Consider the following 22,556-nt stretch of genomic DNA (forward strand, 5'->3'; position numbering starts at 1 on the left):
AGATTTTGCAATGAATAGTTTCTTCCTTAACATGAGTATTTGAAATTGGAAGATTGGACAATTAAAAGCCACTCTGTGCTAGGTCTCTGTAAGTGGAGTGTGTTAGGATAATTTAACCTGGCTGCTCTGGGCCTCTGAGAATAAGAAAAGTAAGTCTACTTTTTTTTTTTTTAAGTTTATTTATTTATTTTGAGAGAGAGTGAGCGCATGGGAGGATCTGAGAGAGAGGGAGAGACAGAGAATCCCAAGCAGGCTCTGCCCTGTTAGGCTCCAACACAGGGCTCAAATTTATGAGCGGTGAGATCATGACCTGAGCTGAAATTAAGAGTCGGATGCTTAACCAACTGAGCCACCCAAGCACCCCATATTACCTTTTTTTTTCCCTAAAAAAAAATTTTAAACTCTGCCAGAGGAAAAACATTTTTGATTCCTATGTTTCCCTTCCCAAGCCAAATTTGGATAATGAGAAAGAGAGAGAGAAAGACTGGGGTCCATTTACCTTAAGCATCTTAAATGATGTGTGATCAGTTCTTAGAAGTCATTGGCCATAATTAAATGTTTTGAGGTTTCTCTGTTTTTAACCTTTATTTCTTCTACACCTAAAAATATTTTATTGAAATGCAAACTTGAGTGTTCCAAGGCATCTTTAATCGTGGTATTTTTCAGATAAAAGGAAAATTAACAGTGATGAACTAATCAGTACCACTCAGAGAGACTTGTTTGCCGAGTACGTAAAAAACTGAACATTTGTGAGCAAACAAAGCAGATACATGCTAAAGGTGCTGACCCCGACAGTCTGTATGTAGGTGCTCTGGCTGGCGAGGGTGAGGGTGACGGTGACATAACATATGTTAAGTGCCCACCAAGGGTGTGCTTGACATCATGCCGTAACGTGTAATGTATGTGAGGAGAGAGCAGTGCTTTGTGGTTGCCTTGTGGTCACGGTGCTTTCTTACTTCACAGCGTGTGAAACAGCAGTGGAGCTCTTGTTTGATAGTGTTATACATTTAGGCTGCAAACCATACCTGGACAGCCAACGAGCCGCATGTAGGTGCCGCTACGAAGAAAAAAGTGATCTTTAAAGAAGATGCTGACAGGCGGTGACAGCAGAAGGGGACAGAAGAATCTAACCTTTGACAAAGAAATAACATTTTACAGCATAAAGCTGCCTTACTTTTGTGAAAGGATTATTTTAAGATTTATTTTGACATTCAAACTAAAGCAAAAAGTGGGGGAGGTGATCTTCCTGGACATTGCTGCCTTAGTGTGCCAAGTTGTCTTGACCGATCTCAGAAAAAGGTGTGTGTTAAGGGGAGAATATTTTAAAAGAAGCAGTCTGTAACTCAGTTTTCACCACTGTGTTTACCAAAACAATGAAGTCACATGTAAAATGGATTACAATGTGTGTTTAGCATTATCTTATTTGAAAATACGGGGAAATCTTCACTTAGAAATATATGTTTATTACAAAATTTTAACTATACATTTTATGCTTGGAAGGATCTGACTTTATTTTTCTCTATTTTAATTAACACATGATATGCTGTTTTCTTGTAGCCCATTGAACATATGAATAAGTCTCACTTCTATTATTTTATTTTAATATAATTTATTGTCAAATTGGCTAACATACAGTGTGTAAAGTGTGCTCTTGGTTTTTGGGGTGGATTCCCGTGGTTCATCACGTAACATACAATACCCAGTGCTCATCCCAAGTGCCCTCCTCAAGGCCCATCACTATTTCCCCCTCTCCCCCACCTCCCCCATCCACCCTCAGTTTGTTCTCTGTATTTAAGAGTCTCTTATGGTTTGCCTCCCTCCCTCTCGGTAACTATTTTTGCCCCCTTCCCTTCCCCCATGGTCTTCTGTTAAGTTTCTCAAGATCCACATATGAGAAGTCTCACTTCTATTAGTGACAAGACTGGTTACAAGGACAAGGTTTCCATGTCTCTTTTTCTTGTAAAATTGGTGGCCTCTTGGGGAGCAAAACCAGGATAACTAAGTATTATGTAATGTGCCTAGAAGGTGACATAAACAAAATTCAGATGCCCAGCCACTCCCATTTTATGAACTATTCATATGAGAAATACCATATTTTGCTATAACCTTTGGCTAAATTGAAGAAAACACGAATTTAATGAGACAAATGAAAAGGTGCTTCACATACACATTAGAGCATTATATGCTGCCCTGCTTTGGTGTTTATTCCTTAGCACTTGGTCCTCATAGTAGATTCAGGTGTATTTTTAAGACGGTAACCTTTTCCTAATAGCAGTCTTATTACTAAACATTGTTTTTGAAAAAAAATTTTTAAGTCTTTGTGGAGACAAAACAGATGGTAAAGCAAGATACAAAGAGCTATCTTTTGTAGATTTCTTATTTACATTGAAAATCATTAGCAGATGTTTAAAAGCAAATCCCAGACCCTCAACTACCTCTGAAAATGTCTGTGTGTGTTGAAAGCTTTCTACCCTTTGGAAAGCCCAGCTGTATTCCTCTATGCCTCTTTGCTTACCACCGGCTGTTGACTCTCCCTAGCCTACGATCCCAAGCCATATATAACTTTTGGGTAACCTATGGTCAGAGTTATTAAGATGAACTGCTTGGAATGTCAGAGAAGGCAGCTCCAGGAGAAGTGTTCTTTTTAAGTCATTACAGGCAGAAGTGGGCAGAAAGAAAAGTATGTTCTAGAGAAAGGGCCACATTCCTAACTTTGGATATATATCATCGCTGGGAACCTGATAACTTCCCAAACCGAGCTGGTGGAGCTATTCTGCTAAGAGATGTGTTCTCTGTGAGACAGGGCAAGTGTATCCCTTGTAACTAATGGAGCAAACTGGGGTCTAACTTAAATGTTTGGAACCCTTAATTGATACTTTCCAGACTTTTTAAAAAGCAGCAATTTTATAAGCTCTCTATCAATATTTACTATTGAAATACTTGACCAGGTAACTTTTAAACTTATAATAAATTGATGGGTTTTCTTGGCAGCATTGGTTTCTCAAGAGGACAGACTCAGAATTCTATAAAATATTTAATTCATGGTCATAAATTATACACAAAGATCAGTAGAAACTATTTTTACATGTTAAGATTTTGATCTCGGAATAATTTTAAGATTTACAGAAAAGTTGCTAAAATAATCTAGACTTGCTCTGTACTCCTTACCCCTAACATTTTACATAACCATGAAACATTTGTTAAGAAATCAACTCTAGACTTCATTTGGATTGCATTGGTTTTTCCACTAATGTCATTTTTATTTTCCATGATCCAATCTAAGATACCACATTGCATTTAGTCATCATGTCTGATAAACCTCTGGTCTGTGACGGTTCCCTCAGGCTTGTTTTTCATAATCTTGACGGTTTTGAGGAGTACTGGTCAGTATTTTGCAGAATGCCCCTCAATTTGAGCTTGTCTGATGTTTTCCTCATAATTGCACTGGGGTTATGGATATTTAGGAAGAAAACCACAAAGGTGAAGAAGGGTTCTTCTCATCAAATCATATCAGTAATTGAATGTTATCAACTTGATGGTATGTTAACTCTGGACACTTCTTATTTTTTTCTTTCCATACTTCTGTTCTTTGGAAGTCAGCCCCCAGGTCAGTCTATGGTGAGTCTATGATGAGCGGGCAAGATTCTGTTCCACCTTCTGGAAGGGGGAGTATCTTTATGTGGTACTTGGAATTTTTCTGTAAGAAAAATTTGTCTCCTCCCACCTCAATTATTATTATTTTTTTACATTTATTTATTTTTGAGGGAGAGAGAGACAGCATGAGCAGGGAAGGGGCAGAGAGAGAAGGAGACACAGAATCCGAAGCAGCCTCCAGGCTCTGAGCAAGCGGTCAGCACAGAGCCTGACACAGGGCTCAAACCCACAAACTGTGAGATCATGACCTGAGCCCAAGTCGGACTCTCAACCAACTGAGCCACCCAGGCGCCCCGCCCCCCCCTCAATTCTTTATATCAGTATGGACTCCTGTATATTTCCTTTAGACTTTGGGTAATGTTTACTTTGTTGCTCAAGTTGTTCCAGCTTGGCTCTTAGGAGTTATGTCTGGTTGGCTCCTCTGTCTCTTTGATATATCCCCATCCTTTTGACTTTTGAACACTTCCATACTTCCTGGCAAGAATGTGGGAAAGTTGATCTGGGCCCAACCTGTGTATTTCTAGCACTAGAATCTGCCTCTTCTCCAAAGAGCACCAGTCCCTTTTATTGGGAAATGGTTTGCAGTGGAACTTAGAAACCAGTATTTGGGTACTGGATTTGCTCATTGCTACTAGAGGATCCATTCTGCTAGATCCTCCCAGCAAACAGAGCTAGGAAATATGTATGTATATTAACCCATGTACATGTACGTCTCTATAATGATTTCTGTGTGTGCATATATATTAAGCTGAACATGAGTTCTTACTAATGTCTTCCCTTGAATTATGTACCACAGGGCATGTATTTAGATTTTAAGATGGCATTTTCCCTATCCATAGAATAGATTCATAAACAAAAACAAAAAGAAAACCCCAAGACTAGCTTTCTGCAGTTCTCTGCAAGAAACCTAAGACTGATATTTTTGAATAAAACTATATTGCCTTTAAATACCACCTATGTCTTTAAAATCTTTTGATGCACTTCTTACAGGGACAGATATGGCTGTATTCATTTCATAGGTGGAAAAACTGAGGCACAGAGAAGCTCTAAAGAAGAAAGAATTGTAATAATGAGGACAAAAGTAAGTTAAACACATCTGGAACAGGCATTCCTTCAGTGAACCCATAGACTATACTAGTAATATTAATTAAAATGTTGTCTTATTAACTTTATAACTAATTCTCCCTAAAATGAAAAAGTGGTATTTCTATCAGTATATATAGAAGTACAAGATTGTCGGGAAATCAAAATGTACATTATTTTATCCTGTACATAATGATAACATCTAACAAAGTGAAGACCATGGAGTCTATCAAAACAACTGTTTAGGAAGCTGGCTTCAGTAAATTTGGGGTAGAGTGAAACCTATTAGGTAAGATCTTCCCACATGTATCTCATTGCATTATTCAAATTCACAGATATTACTTATAATGTATTCATTCAGGTCTTGTGTAATATATAACTCAGGACTGGTTAAAGTGATTGAATAGCCCCCTTCGTTTGCAGTTTTTCTTCACTGCTTCACCTTACAAAACCAGCCATCTGCTCAAGTCATAAAGCAGGAATGAGTCAGTGTAACCAGTATACAAAAATGATTAATAAAAATAACAAACTAGTGTCTCTTTGCAATAGTGATATATACAAGCAATAGTGATGTCAGGCTTTTCTGCCTCAGGTTTATAGGTTTCCAAGAACACTTTTCAAAGGTTCCCTGCAGACAACTTTACAAACATTTTTTGTTGGCTTTCAGCTTAGTATAGGAATCACGATTATAAGAATCTAATATATCTGTGATTTATATAGGGAAAATCAAGTTTAGTCGGGTACGTTGAAAAAAAAAAGACCAAAATTTGAGAATTATCTCTGAATTTTATTCCATATACTTCATTTCTAGCATAGGTGACAATTGGCTAAGACCTTTCAGTAAGTTCTATGAAAGTGACACTTAAGCCATCCTGTCAGTTAACTTTCATCTTTAATGCATCTTAATTATTTTAATAATATGGATTTGTTTTCAGTTCTTTTTCTTCTTTGAGAAGGTGGCATTGGTAGGATTCTAATTAGTCTAATTAGTCAGTGGTTTTCAAACATGAGCGAGAAGCAGAATCATCGGATTCTGGCATTAAAACATGTGCTGGACCCCACTCCAGGCTCTCCTATTCAAGAGATCTGATTCTGTAGGTCCCAGGAGTTTGCATTTCTAGTAAGTTCCCTGATGTCGATACTGCTGCTTCAGAGACCATGGTGTGATCTCTAAAAATGTACTGAAAGCTTACTGTGAGCCAGGTACTATTCTAGGAATTTGACAGTTACTGTCTCCAAAATTTGAGTAAGCTTGGTTCCCATTTTACAGATGAGAATTTGAAGCTGAGAGAGGTTAAATCGTTACTTATGCAATGTCTTACAGCTAAGAAAATGGTGGAGCCAGGGTTAGAGTCTAGGCAGCCTGTTTTCCAATCCTAGGCACTCATTTTATTGGGATAGCTATTGCTTTAAAAGGCTAAAATTACACATTTAGAATTCTGAAATAAGTATCCCAAAATGCTTTGTGTCTTAAGATAGACAAAATCTTACTTTAAAACATAACCACATACATATGCTATAAAAAGCAATACAATATTCTGAGATAAGATACTTAGGGGGAAAAATAAAACATTCCTTTTATCTTCACCTTTCAGATAAGTGGAAAGTCAGCCAACTGGGTTTCCACATCTATAGGGGGGGAGTGTTTTCAGGACTCAGGCTGAGGAGACCCTGAAAATTGGGCAAAAGGACAGGAAGTTCTGGTGGTCAGATAACACATTCAAACTGGATAAAGTCCAGAGTGCAAATGCTGAAACCCTGGATCTCATTCAATGGATAAATATTTACTGAGCACCTCCTACATGCTAAGCAACTGTTTCCTCTAATGGGGAAACCAAAAGAAGGCCAGTCTTGCTTTCAGTGAGCTAAAGATGGTGGTAACAAAAATAGTTGGAGCTCTTCACAAGCCAGGCACTGTTTTAAGTAGTCATGATGGAGCATAAGGCAGGTTGAGGGCAAAATACAAGCTAGCACCCCCACCCCCAGATGGGATATGTGTGATATTCCTCAGACACTCTTGGATGCCCAAGAACAGAGCAAAGGAAAGAAAAATGGTTAACTGGTAGAAATCACAGTCATATAGGACATGGGTCTCCAGTTTACAAATATCTTAGTAAATTGGAAGAAAAAGGCAATTTCCTTTATGATTTTATTTTATATTTGAGAGAGTGTGAGTGGGAAAGGGGCAGAGAGAGACCGAGAGGCAGAATCCAAAGCAGCCTCCAGGCTCTGAGCTGCCAGCACAGCCCAATGCAGGGCTCGAACTCACGTACCTCCAGATCATGACCTGAGTGGAAATTGGATGCTTAACTGACTGAGCCACCCAGGTGCCCTAAGAGAAAGGCAATCTTATCAATAGCCTAATCTCCAGAAACCTATAGACTCAGTTTCTTGCAGCCCCAATCACCCATAATGATGTGGGGAACAAAGGCAAGAAGGAAATGGCAGGTAAAATTAAATTTCCTTATAATCTGCAGCCCAGTGACAGATACTTGAGGCTGGCAGAGTTAAATATTTCTCCAGGAACTCCCTACTGTCTTAAAGTTAATACTTTGCTAGAGGCAAAGACAACCTTAGCTTGGTAATAGCAAGCCCTCATATATCTTAGGAGTCCTCTTTAGCATATCTAAGTCCCTCTGGAGGCAGCCCTTTTGTCTTTCCCTCCTCCAATTCCATAGTATATAACCAGTTACCTGGCACAACCCCAGTGCATGCAGCAGTTCCTGCTCATGGGTCCTGTCCCTGTGCTTTAATAAAATCACCTTTTTGCACCAAAGATGTCTCCAAGAATTCTTTCTTGGTCGTGGGCTCCAGACCACCCCACCATCACCCCAAAACTTCATGGGTCATTTGAGTTAATCGCCACAACAACCGTACAAGGCTTTGATTGATACCCTATATCTTAACTACAGAGGAAGTTACTAATACAGATTTCTGAAATATTTTGCACACACAATGAAATGAACAGTAAATGGCATTGGGTGAGAAAAATCCTCTGATTTCATATTCTAGTTAATGACCAAGCACACGTGGGAAAAGTTATCAAGTTGGATTTTAATTTTTCTCTCCCAAATAGGGTAATATTTATTGAAGACGGATCCCTTATACTTCAGTATCTCTTATGTTAATGTATTAAAAATGGTACTTTAACACATTTTCCCCGCAGTCTTAAGTTAGTTACTTTTTAAATGACAAGACCCAGAGAAATGACAAAAGATGAGGCCATCTTTTAATCCGATCTTAGAGCTAGTCTTTGAAGCAAATTCACACAACAGCCAACCGAAGGAGGAGCTCAGTTCAATGCAACATTGAGCACCCGGTGGCGCTCAGCGCAGTTTGTTGGTGAGGACTACGTACATAGACCCCAAAGTTCCGCCTCCGAAGTTATGATCGCTTCCCCAAATTAGCTCTACCTATGAAAACCAGATTTAAAAATCCCAGGGTTGCCTCTAGTTTACTCTGTCCCCAAACCCCCAGGCAAACAGCGTTTAAATCATTACAGTCCTATAACATAACTCGCACTGGGGAAGGACTAAACGGGAAGCCGGAAAACGCGACCCCCACCCCCTGGGAGGCAGGCGGGAGAAGCAAACACTGGGGGCGGGGACTGCGAGCCTCGATTCTCCGCAGGTGCCGTGAAACCACCTGCGGCTTCCCTATTCGGGGCCCGCCGTGTGTCCTCGGGGTGCCAACCGGCATTTCCCCAGAGCTGGCTCGTCTCCAGGCGCCAGGCGGACGAGACCGCGTCCCTCGGCCTTCCCCGCTCGCTCTGGTCGCCCCGAGCTCGGGAGTGGGGGCAGGAGCCTGAGCTCGGCTGGCGGGAGGCTCCGAGCGCAGACGCGGCCCCCACCCCCTCCCGGGAGCAGGCGGGCGGGCTGGGGCGGAGGAAGGGGCGGGGGCTGCGGGCCCCTGGATGCAGGAAGCGGAGTCTTTCCCGGGCGCCAGCTCTGCGTGCTGGGACACTATGACTTCGGCGCCGGAGCTCAGCGGGGCTCGCCCTGCAGGTAGGCCCGCGGGTGCCGAGGGGGCGCGGGGCAGCTTCCCCAGCGGGGCGCGCGGGCGGGGGCGGGGACGCGGGAGCTGGACGGCCGGAAAAAGTTGCGGGTCTTGGAGGGAAGCGCGCAAGTCCGGTGGGGGCAGCTTGTTAAATGCCTTCTGGTCCAGAAAACCAGCCCGGGACTCCGTGCGGGGTCGCCGCCGCCTCAGGGCCGCCCGGGGTAGCGGCGCCCGGCGCTGGGGCGTGCCCGCTCCGCCTTTGTCCTCCGGACGGTTCTTTCTTGCCGGGCGTCGGGCCATTTAAACCTTGGGAGGCTGGCTGGGCGGCTGCTGGCACCTCCCGCGCCTGGGTTTTTTGAAAGTTGACTTCTGGAAGTTGGATCTGGTTTTGTGTTCTCCTGAGTAAAAAGTAAAAGGAAGTGGTTGCGTGCATAATAATGGAAGCATAAGCAGCCCGCGGGAGCGCCCCACCGGAGCCCCCCACAGGAGCCCCTGGTTATGCCCTGACTTGAGCTGGGGACAAAAACCGGGCCTTGGCTGCCTGTGCAGCCCCAGTGCCTCTCCCGCAGCCAGGGCCGTTTGTGGGTTTGGGTTGAAACCACATCTTTCTCTACAGTCAACTGCTAAACGTGTACTTTAGAACTTTCTTCCCTGTCACTTACTAATTATATCACTGATAGCTGAAGAAACTTCGAGCCTGGCCATAGTAAAATAAAAGGGGGTTGGGGGGAAGGAAGGAAGGAAAGGTTGAAACTCTAGAAGTTGATGCACAGTGCCTTTATTTCAGAGCTTTTTATTCGTTGCTGCACAAAACCAGGCTTGCCCCAGAGTCAAGTTGCAGGAAGTTCAGGGAGTGGCCTTGCCCTGGACGGACAGTGCAGGGTCCGGTGGCCACTCCCATTCTGAGGGGTGGGGAGCAGGGGGGCAGGGGTCCGGGATGCCGCCCACTTCCCCCTCCATTCTCATCCCATTGCTTTCCTTCTCCGTCCTGCGTCCTTCCTTTTTTGCTGTCTCACCCCCTTTTTCACTGTGTTCTAGGCCTGACGTGGTTTACTCAGTACAGGACTATTAAACAGATACTTGATATGGGTAGATTTTCATAGATACTGCGGGGAATGATGGCGATGACCGTAGATACTGGAGAAGTTTGGAAAAACGAACACTTCGTTTAGGAAGGTAGATGTTTTCTCTGGTTGGAGGGGGTTAGCATGGCGACCTGAGTGCAGAGACGTGAGTCTGTAGGGGGACCCGGCTTTCAATCCGACTCCACAGCACTGTCCTGGGACAAGCCTGACGCACTGGCTGCCTCATGGGCTGTGGAGCTGAGGCAGAGAAAGCATCTAACGTGCTGGGCCACCAACAAATAGTGGCTGGCAAGGGAAAAAAAGGAGTGATTAGGTTGGTAAAAATTAAACTGATTTAAGGGGCAGAGAGGTGGTGGCCACATCATGGTGGAAAGGAAAATTGCCTAAATCAGAGGCAAGGAGAAGTGAAAAGAGGACGAGTCCAGTTTGATGACAGACCCTGGATTGCAGATGCACGAGAGTGTGCAAGTCTATTATATAGAGCATCTCCGTTAAAAATTTCTCCATGTTGACAGAGCCATTTACCCTTTTAGGCAGGCAACTTGTGTTCCTGCAGTGTAATGACACTTGTTAAAGTGTGCCCTTCCTGAAAATTTGTCTGCTTAGGACATACCGCCTGAGTCGCGATGTGTTTTCTGTGGCACCTGGGTAAAATTTATCAACTCCAGTAATGTATCGAACTTAGATTCTAATGTGTGTGCCGATCGCTTTCAGTGAACAAGTAGCCAGAACAGAATGGCAGCTGGACCTGATCCATAACTGGGGGTGCAGGATGCAGGGCGCACATTTATATTGGAGCAGGGTTTGAGCTGGCAAGGGTCTGAAGTAAAGTTCTCAGACCGTTTCCTTCTGTGTCAGTATTAACAGTAAAACACTTTTGGAAGATCCCTCAGAGATTGCCAAATCTGTTGACTTTGAAACAACGTTATTTTTTAAAAGATTGATTGATTGATTGATTGATTGGGGGGGAGGGGAAGGGGCAGAGAGAGAGGTGGGAAGGGGCAGAGAGAGATTCCCACGCAGGCTCCGCACTGTCAATACAGAGCCTGACGCAGGGTTTGAACTCACGAACCTCGAGATCGTGACCTGAGCCGAAATCAAGAGTTGGACACTTAACTGACTGAGCCACCACCCAGGCGCCCTGAAACAATGTTGTTTTAAGTTATCTTGAGTTACTTAAAACTGACTGTCTTTCCTAAATCTGTGGGTCACGTCTAAGTGGAAGGCAGTGTTTGAGACAACCCAGATGCACAGCTTAGATACCTAGCCGGGAGGAACGGCGCAGTTCCTTCCTTAGACTATAAACAATGAACTTTAAGGACCCAATCGAGTACACATCTCCAGTGCCTTCACCCTCCATGACTTGAGTTAGTTTGGTGACGGGGCCATTTGCCACAGCTTCCACCCTCTCTCTGCCCTTTGAGCGGCCTGACGCTCACTAACCGATGAGCAAAAGCTGGAAGAGGTGAGCTGCTGGGCCTGCTATGTTGCGCACCGTGTTAAGAGATCTGTGCTTCCCAAATTGTGCAGCTTCCCAGGGAGTGAATGGGGAGATTGTCCTTCACGTAGAGATGGAATGTGTTTAGTTTGAGTTGTGTTGTTTCTTTATTGTGTAATTGATTTGAAGAGAAGGAGGTGAGGCTATTAAAAGGAGGTAGATCCTGGAACGCATTTGAAAATGGAAGGTGAGAAAATTCCTGGGCCTTAGTAGAGCAGTGTGGGGAGCAGGAAGTAATCCCCGTAGACAGGTGTGAGGTGGGAAGTGTTGAGGGCACAGCAGTGTGTGGAGGCAGAAGTATTCCAGGTAGAACAATGTGTGGAGTAAAAAGTATCCCGAGTGGAGCAGTGTGTTCGAAGGCAGTATCCCCAGGTAGAGGGGAGGCTTAGTAGGAAGTGTCCCTGGTGGAGCAGTGTATAAAGTCACCCCCTGGAACACTGTGGTGTAGGAAGTACTCTGTATGGAGCACAGAGTATCCCGATAGGAAGCATATCAGCAGTAGCTAGGAAGACTATTTGGTGGAGTGGTGTGTGAAGTAGGAAGCCCCCCCTTCCCCCCTCCCCGAAGCACCGTGTGCAGGACGAGGCTCGCTCAGGTGCAGGTGCAGCAACAGCTAGGAGGAAACATCTGGGCAGAGAGGTGTGTGCCAAGGAAGCTGTCCTTAGATAGAGCCCGGTTTTGGCAGGAAGTGGTTCACGTCGAGCAAGGTGTGGAGTAGGAAGTATCCCAGGTAAAGCAGAATGGGAGAAAACATCCTGGGTAGCATGCAGAGCGTGCTCTCCCCTAGAGAGCAGCGTGTAGTATGGAAGTTTCTGCGTAAAGCAGTTTGTGGAGTAGGAAGCGTAGGATGTAGCCTCGGGTGAGCAGTGTGCGGAACAGGAAGTGTCTCCAGTAGGAAAGTATGGAGGGAAGGAAGCGGGGAGTGAAGTGGAGCTACCCCCCAAACAGCGGTATGACTGGTGTCTGGAGTAGGAAGCCTTCTGGGTAGAGTAGTTGTTGGAGTAAGAAGAGTAGAACATACTCCCGGTAGAGTAGCATGTGGAGCAAGTAGGATGTGTCCTGGGTAGGTAAACGTGTGAGTGGTACCCCAGTAAGCAGTGTAGGAGACGCCAGGTACCTGGTAGAGCAGCCTGTGGTGCGTGGGTGATGATAGGTCACCCGGAGAGCAGGGTGTGGAATAGGGGGTGTCCCCTAGAGAGCAGGCTGGAGTTGGGAGATATCCTAGTAGGGTCTTCAGGGTGGCTCAGTCGGTTGAGCATCAGACTCTCTTCAGCTCAGATATGATCTCATGGTTGGCGGGCTCCGTGCTGAAGGCGCAGAGCCTGTTTGGGACTCTACCTCTCTCTGCCCCTCTCTCTCTCTCTTCAATAAATTTTTATTTTTTATTTTTTAAGGAGGTATCCAAATAGAACAGTGCATGGAGTAGGAAGGAAACCAGGTGAGCTGGCGGGTGGGGGGATGCATTAGGGAGGCTGCTCTTTACTCCTAAGCCTAAGCTCTGGTATAAAAATCAAATCACCTTGTTAAAAATGCAGATTTCTCCCTCTCCTGGGATTCTGATTCTATAAATCTGGGTTAGGACCCAGGAATGTGCATTTTATCACCCAGGCCAGGAATTGATGCAAAGACTGAGGAAAGCAGATGAGGGTCTGTCGGACAGCAGGAGGGCCTTCGTGGGGTCCTCAGTAGGTCTGGATACTGGGGGAATTCCAGGAGGAATTGGCTGAAAGTGAGTGGTAAAGGGCACAGAATTGAATGCCAGCCTCACCCTCATCTCAGGGCCGATTTCTGTCAGGGAGGAGGTGTGAAGGTAGAACAATCTGGTGAGAGAAGGGAACAGGACCCTCCTGGTTAGAAGGGGTGGGTGGGAGGGTCTGTTGTGTTTCCTTCAGTGACGTCGGTGGAGAGGAGCATCTTGCTATAGTGTTCATATTTGTTTATTCATTACTTTCCTTCCCCTCTGGGCTAAGTTTATCAGGCAGAAACACAGTCATGCGTGTATGGGCCTGTATTGTAGAAGATGCTAGACCCGTTGTGCCCTATAGTACAGAAGCCACCAGCCACCATGGTTATTTAAGTTGAAATGAAAAACTGAGTTCCTTAGCTGTACTAGCCCCGTTTCAAGTGCTGGACAGCCACATGTGGTCCGTGGCTAGCATATGGGACAGCACAGGTACAGAACCATTCCGTCATCACAGACAGTTCAGCTGCACAGCACTGTTCTAGCGAGTAGAGAAGGACGCAGTGAAAGGTGGTCCAGAGGGTGGGGAAGTCTGAGCATGGGTCGAGAGCAGAGGGTCTCCATCACTTGATGGGTTGTAAGTGCAAATAAATCATTCGGGAGACCCAAAGTTTAAGCCTTTACCCTTGCTCCTTCCCTTTCCCCGCCCCAAACTTCTACCTTTTCCGTTTCAGAGGGGGATCCGGTATTAACCACACGCCGTGTTTTGGTTCTCCTGTGTTTTTAATTCCTTTTCGGTTTTAGAGAATATCTGCAAAAACAGTTTCCGCTAAACAATTCCGTATCTCATTTATGCTTCACATCACAGAACCGTGTTACTGCAGGTATATTTTGCATGAGTGCATTTGCATAATGTTTCCTCCATTTATCTTGATAATATTCTTTTCTGTTTTGCAAATAAGAGTTCTGGGTGAGAAAGAATTGAGCTGTTAATTTATAGTTCATTTATCTATTAAGTTCCCTTCCTTTTCCTATACTTTTGACTTTTAAACTAAGCAAAACCAGAGAAGGGTTCACAGTGTGGGAGTCCCGCAGTGTGTTACAAGTCAAAGAGTAAATTAACCAAATTCAATTTTTTAAATAGGTGTGGAGGAAAACATGACCGAAACAGATGCCTTCTATATGAGGTAAAAACGTGCTCTTGCCTGACAAACGTCTCTTCCTTTGCTAGTCAAGATCAGTCTGTAAGAAGCAAGAATGGCCCCGGGGAAGAAGCAGAGTGGAGAATGGCGAGTGTTAGCGCTGGGAGAGCTAACTTGTAGAGCCTCGGGTTGACTGCTGCCCCTGGTCCAGGTTCAGGACCTACAGTGATGTCCAAAATACTTAGCAACGGGTGTGGCATGGGCCCTGGAGCCAGAGCCGGGCCTGGGCGGGCTGTTGTCCCTGGTTCCTGGAGAAAAGACATCCCTGGGGTGACTGGGGGTGGGGAGCTCCAGGTAGCTGCTGTTTACCAATCAGCACAGAAATATTTGTCAGGCTTTCCCAGTGCACACCAGTATCATGTCACCCTGGCAAAGGAGGAGCTCATTATTTAATATGACATAGTGATTGTTGTTTATAAACTTTTTGTTAACAGTGAAACATTTGATCCGGCAGAAAAGTACAAAATGGACCACAAGAGGAGAGGAATCGCTTTAATCTTCAATCATGAGAGGTTCTCCTGGCGTTTAACACTGCCAGAAAGGCGGGGCACCAGCGCAGACAGAGACAATCTTAGGCGCAGGTAATAGTTGTTGTGGTTTTTTTTTTTTAATGTTTATATTTGAAAGTGAGCGGGGTAGGGGCAGAGAGGGAGAGAGAGAATCCCAAGCAGGCTCTGTGCTGTCAGCACAAAGCCCAGTGTGGGGCTCGAACTCACAAACCATGAGATCATGACCTGAGCTGAAATCAAGAGTGGCTTAAGTGACTGAGCCACCCCAGGTGCCCCACAGGTGCTAGTTTTATCCACACGTCAAGATGATGACCTATTTAATAAAATGACACTCACCAAAACGTGTCCACACTGATGAAATAGAGTATCAGGATGAGCCTCATTTGGGCACAGCATCCCTTGAGAACTTGCCTGAATTTTCTTCCCAACCTTGTTCTATTAGATGTAAGCAGGCTTTGAATCGTTACATATATATTTACATTGCTGTATCCTAACTTGAATCAGCTTTCAGTATGAGTAAATCCTTTCCTGCTGTGGGTGAGCAAGGAGAACTATCATTGTCATATTTCACTTTTTCTTCCCCCCCCCCAAAGAAAAGTCAACTTAGAGGTCATAAAAACATGTATAGATTCCTCAGGGAAATAGGGGTATATGACGACTTTGAGCAGCTCATAAGCTAATACCCAGTTTGTCACTAGGTTTTCAGAGCTAGGATTTGAAGTGAAATGCTTTAATGATCTGAAAGCAGAGGAGCTCCTGCTCACAATCCATGAGGGTAAGTAGTTTTCCTGTTCGTCTTCTGAGGGGATGGATTGCTTCAGTGACCCTCTCTAGAATCCAGATAATTAACCATGCTGGAAAAATGTCTGACCAACTACTTTAGCATGGGTTACAGGTTTCGGTTGTGCCTCTTTGCTTATGTGTTACTACTGGATTCAGAGACTCTTCCAAAGGATTTTGCCTCTGAATTTATATGTAGCATACCACCCGCTAACAGGCTGTCATTCCAGAAATGAATGAATCAAGTCTAAACTGCGAACACTACAGATGCTGGGCAGTCAGGTGTTAATTGACTCCTTCCATACCCAGGTTTTTTTACTGGCTTCAACAAATTGTGGATTTACAAAACAAACAAAAACTGGATTTATATATATTGTCTCTAAATTTCTGTATCACTACGCAGTAGGTATTTTAACAGCTTACGTTTATAATAATTACTGCACGCTGTGGATTTTCAAGTCATTTGCCAATGGACTATTATAATATTTACATAATTATTTAAACCTCAGAGCTTTTTAAAAATTGAGGTATAAATGATATGGAACATTGTATTAGTTTCAGATGTACAACATAATGATTCAGTATTTGTATACATTGTAAAATGGTCACCATAGTGTCTGGTTACCATACAGAGGTACAGAAAAGCTTTGGGTTTTTTTTTTTTAGTTCTTTTAAAATGTTTATTTTTGAGACCGAGAGAGAGCATGAATGGGGAGGGTCAGAGAGAGAGGGAGACACAGAATCCGAAGCAGGCTCCAGGCTCTGAGCTGTCAGCACAGAGCCCGAAGTGGGGCTGGAACTCACGGGCCTCGAGATCGTGACTTGAGCTGAAGTCGGATGCTTAACCGACTGAGCCACCCAGGTGCCCCGAAAAGTTTTTTTTTTTTTTTTGTGATAAAGACTTTAAAAATTTACTTAGCAACTTTCAGATATGCAATACAGTATTCTTATAGGTGATATGCTGTACATTATATCCCCATGACTTACTGTATAATTGGAAGTCTGTACCTTTTAACCCACTTCACCCCCACCCACCCACCAGCAACCACCCATCTATTCTATCAGTAAGTTTGTTTTTTAAACTCCACATATAAGTGAGATTATATAGTATAGGTCTTTCTTGAATTTATTTCATTTAGCATAATGACCTCAAGATCCATCCATGTTGTTGCAAAGGCCAAGATTTCCTTTTTTATGGCTGAATAATATTCTTGCATGTGTATCTCTATATATGGAAAGGTAGAGATCTGTCTATGTATATAATTTTCTTCATCCATTCATTGATGAACACTTAGGTTGTTTTCATATCTTGGCTGTTGTGCTCCAATAAACAACGGGGTTGCAGGTATCTTTCCAAATTAGTGTTTTCATAAATACCCAGAGGTGGAATTGTTGGATCGTTTTTAATTTTTTGAGGCACCTCCATACAAGACTTCTTTAATCTGTAAGTCACTTTAATTTTAACTAGCTCCTTACCAGGTTTTCTACTTCGCTTACTCATCCGCTTTGGAGGACATGAGTCTCATGTCTTAATATTCTTCGGAAGCTGTAAGTGCTACAGACATGATGAAGCTGCTGCATTCACTGGAGGGGCAGCAGAGCACAGCAGTTGCTAAGTAGTAGTTGCTGGGTCTTTCCAGTCTGCTCTAAGAAGCTCTCTGCTAATTCAGAGAAACTTTTATTGATGCCACAGCAATCCCATTATATTTTCCGTGTCATTATTCTGTATTGTAGAAAAGTTAATGGAATTTGTTTAAACTCTTTGAACTTTTAACAGGTTGTTAAAAATCAGATACGGTATGATGTAAATTTTCCTTTGATTAAAGACTAAGACCTTACATTCTCATTATATACTCTTTACATTTAGTATAATACATTTTCCTCTTCCATCATATGTAACTTTAGTATTAGTAAATTATCTTTATGTAGATAGTAAACATCTTATCTTCATTTCTGTATGAACTTTTGTGGCCCTTTATAGCATCATCTTCTAGCCACATAGATGCCGATTGCTTTTTATGTGTTTTCCTGAGTCATGGCGAAGGCAGTCACATTTATGCACAAGATACCAAGATTGAAATTCAGACTTTGACTGGCTTATTCAAAGGAGACAAATGTCAGAGCCTAGTTGGAAAACCCAAGATATTTATTATTCAGGTAAGACTGATTATGGTACAATCTAACTATGAAGTCCATGGTTCTGTACATGTGATTCTAGCTTTAGTTTTATTTGTTAAGATTTATTTTTGGGAGAGTGCAAGCAGGGGAGGGGCAGCGAGAGGGGGACAGAAGATCTGAAGTGGGCTCTGCGCTGACAGCAGACAGCCCAGTGTGGGACTCAAACTCAAGAATAACGAGATCATGACCTGAGCTGAAGTTGGACGTTCACAACTGAGCCACCCAGGTGCCCCATATACATGTAATTATAAAGAGCACCAGCCAATTCTGCAAGTAACTTTCTCCAGTAACTGGAAAGGCCCCTTTGGCCTCCTAGCCAATCAGAGTTGCAATTAGTAGTAGTTCCTTCTTAACAAGGAATAAATATTTTCAGTTTCTGGGGCGCCTGGGTGGCTCAGTCAGGTAAGTGTCCAACTTCAGCTCAGGTCATGATATTGTGGTTTGTGAGTTTGAGCCCCACACTGGGCTCTGTGCTAACAGCTCAGAGCCTGGAGCCTGCCTTGGATTCTGTGTCTCCCTCTCTGTGCCCTTCCCCCGCTCATGCTCTTTCTCTCTCAAAAATAAACATTAAAATTTTTTTTTTGACTTGGGTTGACATTTGAAAGGACTCAAAATGGTGGCTCAGTCGGTTAAACATCTGACTTCAGCTCAGGTCATGATCTCGCAGTCTGTGAGTTCAAGCCCCGCGTCGGGCTCTGTGCTGTCAATTCAGAGCCTGGAGCCTGCTTCGATTCTGTGTCTCCCTCTCTCTCTGCCCCTTCTCCCCCCAGTCAAAAAATGTTAAAAATTTTTGAAAGGACTCAAAGTAACTAATGTGCTACCCTCTGGCCTGGCCCAGTGTCAGGTGCAGCCGTCAGTGAAGGGGTCTCTGACTGAAGAGCACCAGGCCTGGAGGCCAGTGAGCAGAACGCAGGCAGAGTTCCTGTTCTAGCTTGCTTCATCCTTCCACCTTTTTCCTTCAAGCTGGTATTAGGGATGAAGACAATTTTTGGCCCGAATAACCTCACTCACCACATCAATAAGGAGTTCGAACAAAGGAGAATTCCTGATGTCCCAGTGCTGCAATTCTGTATTTCCATAAACGGCATGGAGGGCATGGCCACATTCAACCTGCCAGAACACCTTGAGGGAAGCGAGCAGGGGCACCTATAAGAAATTAAGGATGATCTTGGTTTCTTGTTGGGAACTGCATTAAAGTATCCGTCACATGCAGTTGGGCGTTAACAGCTCTACATGCAGCCTGGCTAGGCTGGAGAAATAAATTTGAGAGTTAACGAGATGAATGATAGTGGCAGCCACGGGAGTGGATGAGTTTACCCACGCCAAGCATAGCTTGAGAAGTGAGTGCAAAACAGCCCTGAGGGACGCCACTGAGGAATGAGCAGAGGAGAGACACTGAGGGGGATGGCCCAGAGAATGGGGGGGTGGGGGGAGTTCAGGGAAAAAGGGAGTGGCCAGCACTGTCAGAGACACAAAGTGGCGAGCCGCAGTGGGGGGGATGGCTACAAAGGAAGAAAATATTTTGCCAAGTTACTTCTCTCTGCCTCCAATTCTTCATCTGTGAAAGGGGGGGTATACCCCTTTCTGCCTCACGGGCTGGTTGTGAGGATAAAACAGCGTGGCCTAACAAGCACTTAGAACAGTGCCGAACACCTGCAAGTCCTCAATAGGCTGGCTCTTTTTCTTACTGCAACTGATTGGGCAAGTAATGGCATCAAGTTCTAGGTGTTCGGTGTAGGAAGACTGAAAAATAAGGTCTGAAAATAAGCTTGGTAATACGAAGTTAAGATTAAAATCTCCCTGCAAAAATGGAATATCGGAGATCTTCTATTTATCAAATAACTCTGAAATCACTCTGGGCTTTTTTTCTTTAAAAGCTTACAAAAACCCATTTCAGAACGAGGGATGTACTTACCACAACCAAATCTTACCAGGTCACTGGATGAAGTTCACTAGGTCTGCCAGAACAAAGTACAGACCGGGTGGCTTCAACAACAGAAATTTTCTTAACGGTTCTGGAGGTTAGAAATCTGAGATCAAGGTGCCCGTTCTCCTTGGCCTGGAGGTGGCTGCCTTTTTTCCTCTGTGCATCTCTGTGTCCTGATCTCTTATAGACTACTAGTTATAGATTAAGATCATTGTAGACCTCAATTTTACCTTTTTTAAAGGCCATATATCCAAATACACTCACATTTGAGATCCTGAGGGACAGGACTTCCGCATACAAATGGGAAGGGGTGACAAAATTCAGCCCATGATAGGCGTTTAAGAGTAGAAATTAACGTTAGCCTTTGTGTGAAAATTAATGGCTAAGAATTTGAGACCTCACTATACAGTGTAAGCGAAAGGAAAAGGGCACATTAAAAGAGGTCTTCTCAGGTCAGGTGGCGGCGTCCTTTTAGCCCTGCTTTGACAATGTGTTGCAGCAGCTAGGCAAGCACCACCCTATCTGGGCGTGTATTCCCTGATTGAACAGAAACGCTGGGCAAATACTGTAGCTTTTCAAAGAAGGGGTGGGTCTGGTGCTGTGGTGTGGTTACTTTGTAAGAAACTCAAAACCAGAGGCTTTCTCCTCCACACTGTACCTTTCAATCAGCACAGTCTGGTGTACGGTTGAGCATGACAATTTAAAAAAAATTTTTTTGTAACGTTTATTTTTGAGAGAGAACACGAGTGGGGGAGGGGCAGAGAGAGCGAGCGAGACACAGACACAGACTCCAAAGCAGGCTCCAGGCTCCGAGCTGTCGGCACAGAGCCTGATGCAGGGCTTGAACTCACAAGCAGTGAGATCATGCCCTGAGCTGAAGTCGGACACCAACCAACTGAGCAAGCCACCCAGGGGCCCCGAGAATGCCAGTTTTTTAAAGGCCTTAATTAAAAGGGAGCTTGGGTGGCTCAGTTAAAAGTGTCTGACTCTTGATTTTGGCTCAGGTCATGATCTCACGGTGCATGAGACAGCCCCGACTCTGGCTGACAGTATGGAGCTTGCTTGGGATTCTCTCCCTCCCTCTCTCCCTCTCTCTCTCACCCTCCCCGGCTCATGCTCTCTCAAGCATTTAAAAAAAAAAAAGAGTAGGGAAAAACTGTCAGGTGAATTTGCTCTAAAACTTGACTGCATGTTTTTTGAAGTTTTATAAAGTAGCTTCTGTTGATGTTAAGATGTGCTCAGTTATACATTCACTGTAAACATTAAGCCGTGGAAAGAAAAGAATAGGTTAGGAAAGGAAATGGTTTTCCTCCTTGTCTCGTAGGCATGTCGGGGAGACCAGCATGATGTGCCAGTCATTCCTCTGGATGTAGTGGATCATCAAAAAAACATGCTGGATGTCAACATAACCCAGGTGGATGCGGCCTCAGTTTCCACACTGCCTGCTGGAGCAGACTTTCTCATGTGTTACTCAGTTGCAGAAGGTGGGTGTGTGTTTAGTACAAACAGAATTGGTTTCCTGACTTGAGTTCCATTAGTTTCACCTCACCTTGACTAGAGAGACTGGTATTTATCTGATCAAGGTGATTTGATTGTGAAGTTCACATCTTCGGTCACATCTTCGGCACAGGGTGATACATGAAGTGTAAAGTCACTTCTAGAAAAGTCATTCCTGAGAACTAGGTTTAAGCTACAAGTTACATTCAATAATTGGTAATAGGCTGCTAACATTCATTTTGATAGTGTTGTAATAATATTCACAGAAAGCGTTGTTGAAACTCCTGTGATGACCGTTGTTCTTTGTGCAGTAAGCTGTGTTTTTCTTTCTAATCTCTTGTGTTAAAATCACTGCCTGGCAACTGTTTTCTTGGGAATTTTTAGGAAATGGAGGAAATTATATAGAGCAAACCTCATTTTTATAAAACTATATAAATTAATCCCTTTTCTCATAATAGTCAACCAAGAAAAATTTTAAAGCTGTCATTGACACGTCCTAGTCTTCAAGAATTTTTGAGAACTTACACTTCTGTAATGGTGAATTAGAAAGGTGTTTTTCAGTCACAACTGAAAGCCAGAGAAACTTCAGTGCCCTTTTTGCTCCTATCATTTAGGTTATTATTCTCATCGGGAAACTGTGAATGGCTCATGGTACATTCAGGATTTGTGTGAGATGCTGGGAAAATTTGGCTCCTCCTTAGAGTTCACAGAGCTCCTCACCCTGGTGAACAGGAAAGTTTCTCAGCGCCGAGTGGACTTTTGCAAAGACCCAACTGCAATTGGAAAGAAGCAGGTTCCCTGCTTTGCCTCAATGCTTACTAAGAAGCTGTATTTCTTTCCAAAATCCAAATGATAGGAATAATTGTGTTTTATGTATCTTGTCTATATTCAAAACAGATTTTTTTGTCCTTTTATATAAATATCACTAAGGTGGAAGCTTATGGTATAGCAGTTTAAAATGTTTTAAGGTTTAATGAGAACTTAAAATAGTTCATGTTGGTATTACACATGCTGATATTAGATGAAAGGGTTTGGTATATATGAAATGAAATCCTCAGGGAATTACTATAAATAAAAATACACAAACATTTGTAATACTTGATTTTTATAGTAAATCTCAAGGTTACTCAAAAACATCTGGAAGATTTAAATTTGTATTCTGTGAAGTTTTTATAAAAGTTTTATAATGTTTTTAAAGGTTTTTGAAACCCAGAAACTAGTTGTTTCCCCTTAATAAAATATTTGAAATCCATGTTTTAATTTTTCTAATTCACATTCTTACTCATTTGTATAATTCAGAGTACTCTTGTACTTGGTCATACAAATTCATCTACATATGAATTATCACTTTTTGTATAGGTTTCAACTCTCACTTAAAAAAGCCTTTATGGAAAGATATACCATGATGATGGACTGGAAGAATTAATATTGTTAGAATGTCCATAGTGCCTAAACGATCTACAGAT

General features: G+C 43.4%; 1 protein-coding gene across 6 annotated transcripts in view; it reads left to right on the plus strand.

Moving 5' to 3' along the window:
* PLA2G12A (phospholipase A2 group XIIA) overlaps positions 1-22,342 on the plus strand; it is a 35,254-nt gene extending 12,912 nt beyond the window's left edge. The window contains exons 1-8 of one of the 6 annotated variants that reach the window (XM_042935712.1): positions 8,314-8,741; positions 13,866-13,881; positions 14,142-14,184; positions 14,634-14,780; positions 15,407-15,483; positions 17,470-17,645; positions 20,918-21,077; positions 21,705-22,342. In XM_042935712.1, the coding sequence (XP_042791646.1) occupies positions 14,156-14,184; positions 14,634-14,780; positions 15,407-15,483; positions 17,470-17,645; positions 20,918-21,077; positions 21,705-21,943 (828 nt within the window). In that variant the 5' untranslated portion in view covers positions 8,314-8,741; positions 13,866-13,881; positions 14,142-14,155 and the 3' untranslated portion in view covers positions 21,944-22,342. Of the gene's footprint in view, positions 1-963; positions 1,396-3,914; positions 4,736-8,313; positions 8,742-12,737; positions 12,755-13,865; positions 13,882-14,141; positions 14,185-14,633; positions 14,781-15,406; positions 15,484-17,469; positions 17,646-20,917; positions 21,078-21,704 lie in introns of those variants that run through there. The other 5 variants (XM_042935710.1, XM_042935709.1, XM_042935713.1 and 2 more) reach the window with 5 other exon arrangements.
* The last annotated feature ends 214 nt before the right edge of the window (positions 22,343-22,556 follow it).

Source organism: Panthera leo, chromosome B1, assembly GCF_018350215.1.
Source record: "Panthera leo isolate Ple1 chromosome B1, P.leo_Ple1_pat1.1, whole genome shotgun sequence".
Taxonomy (NCBI): Eukaryota; Metazoa; Chordata; class Mammalia; order Carnivora; family Felidae; genus Panthera; species Panthera leo.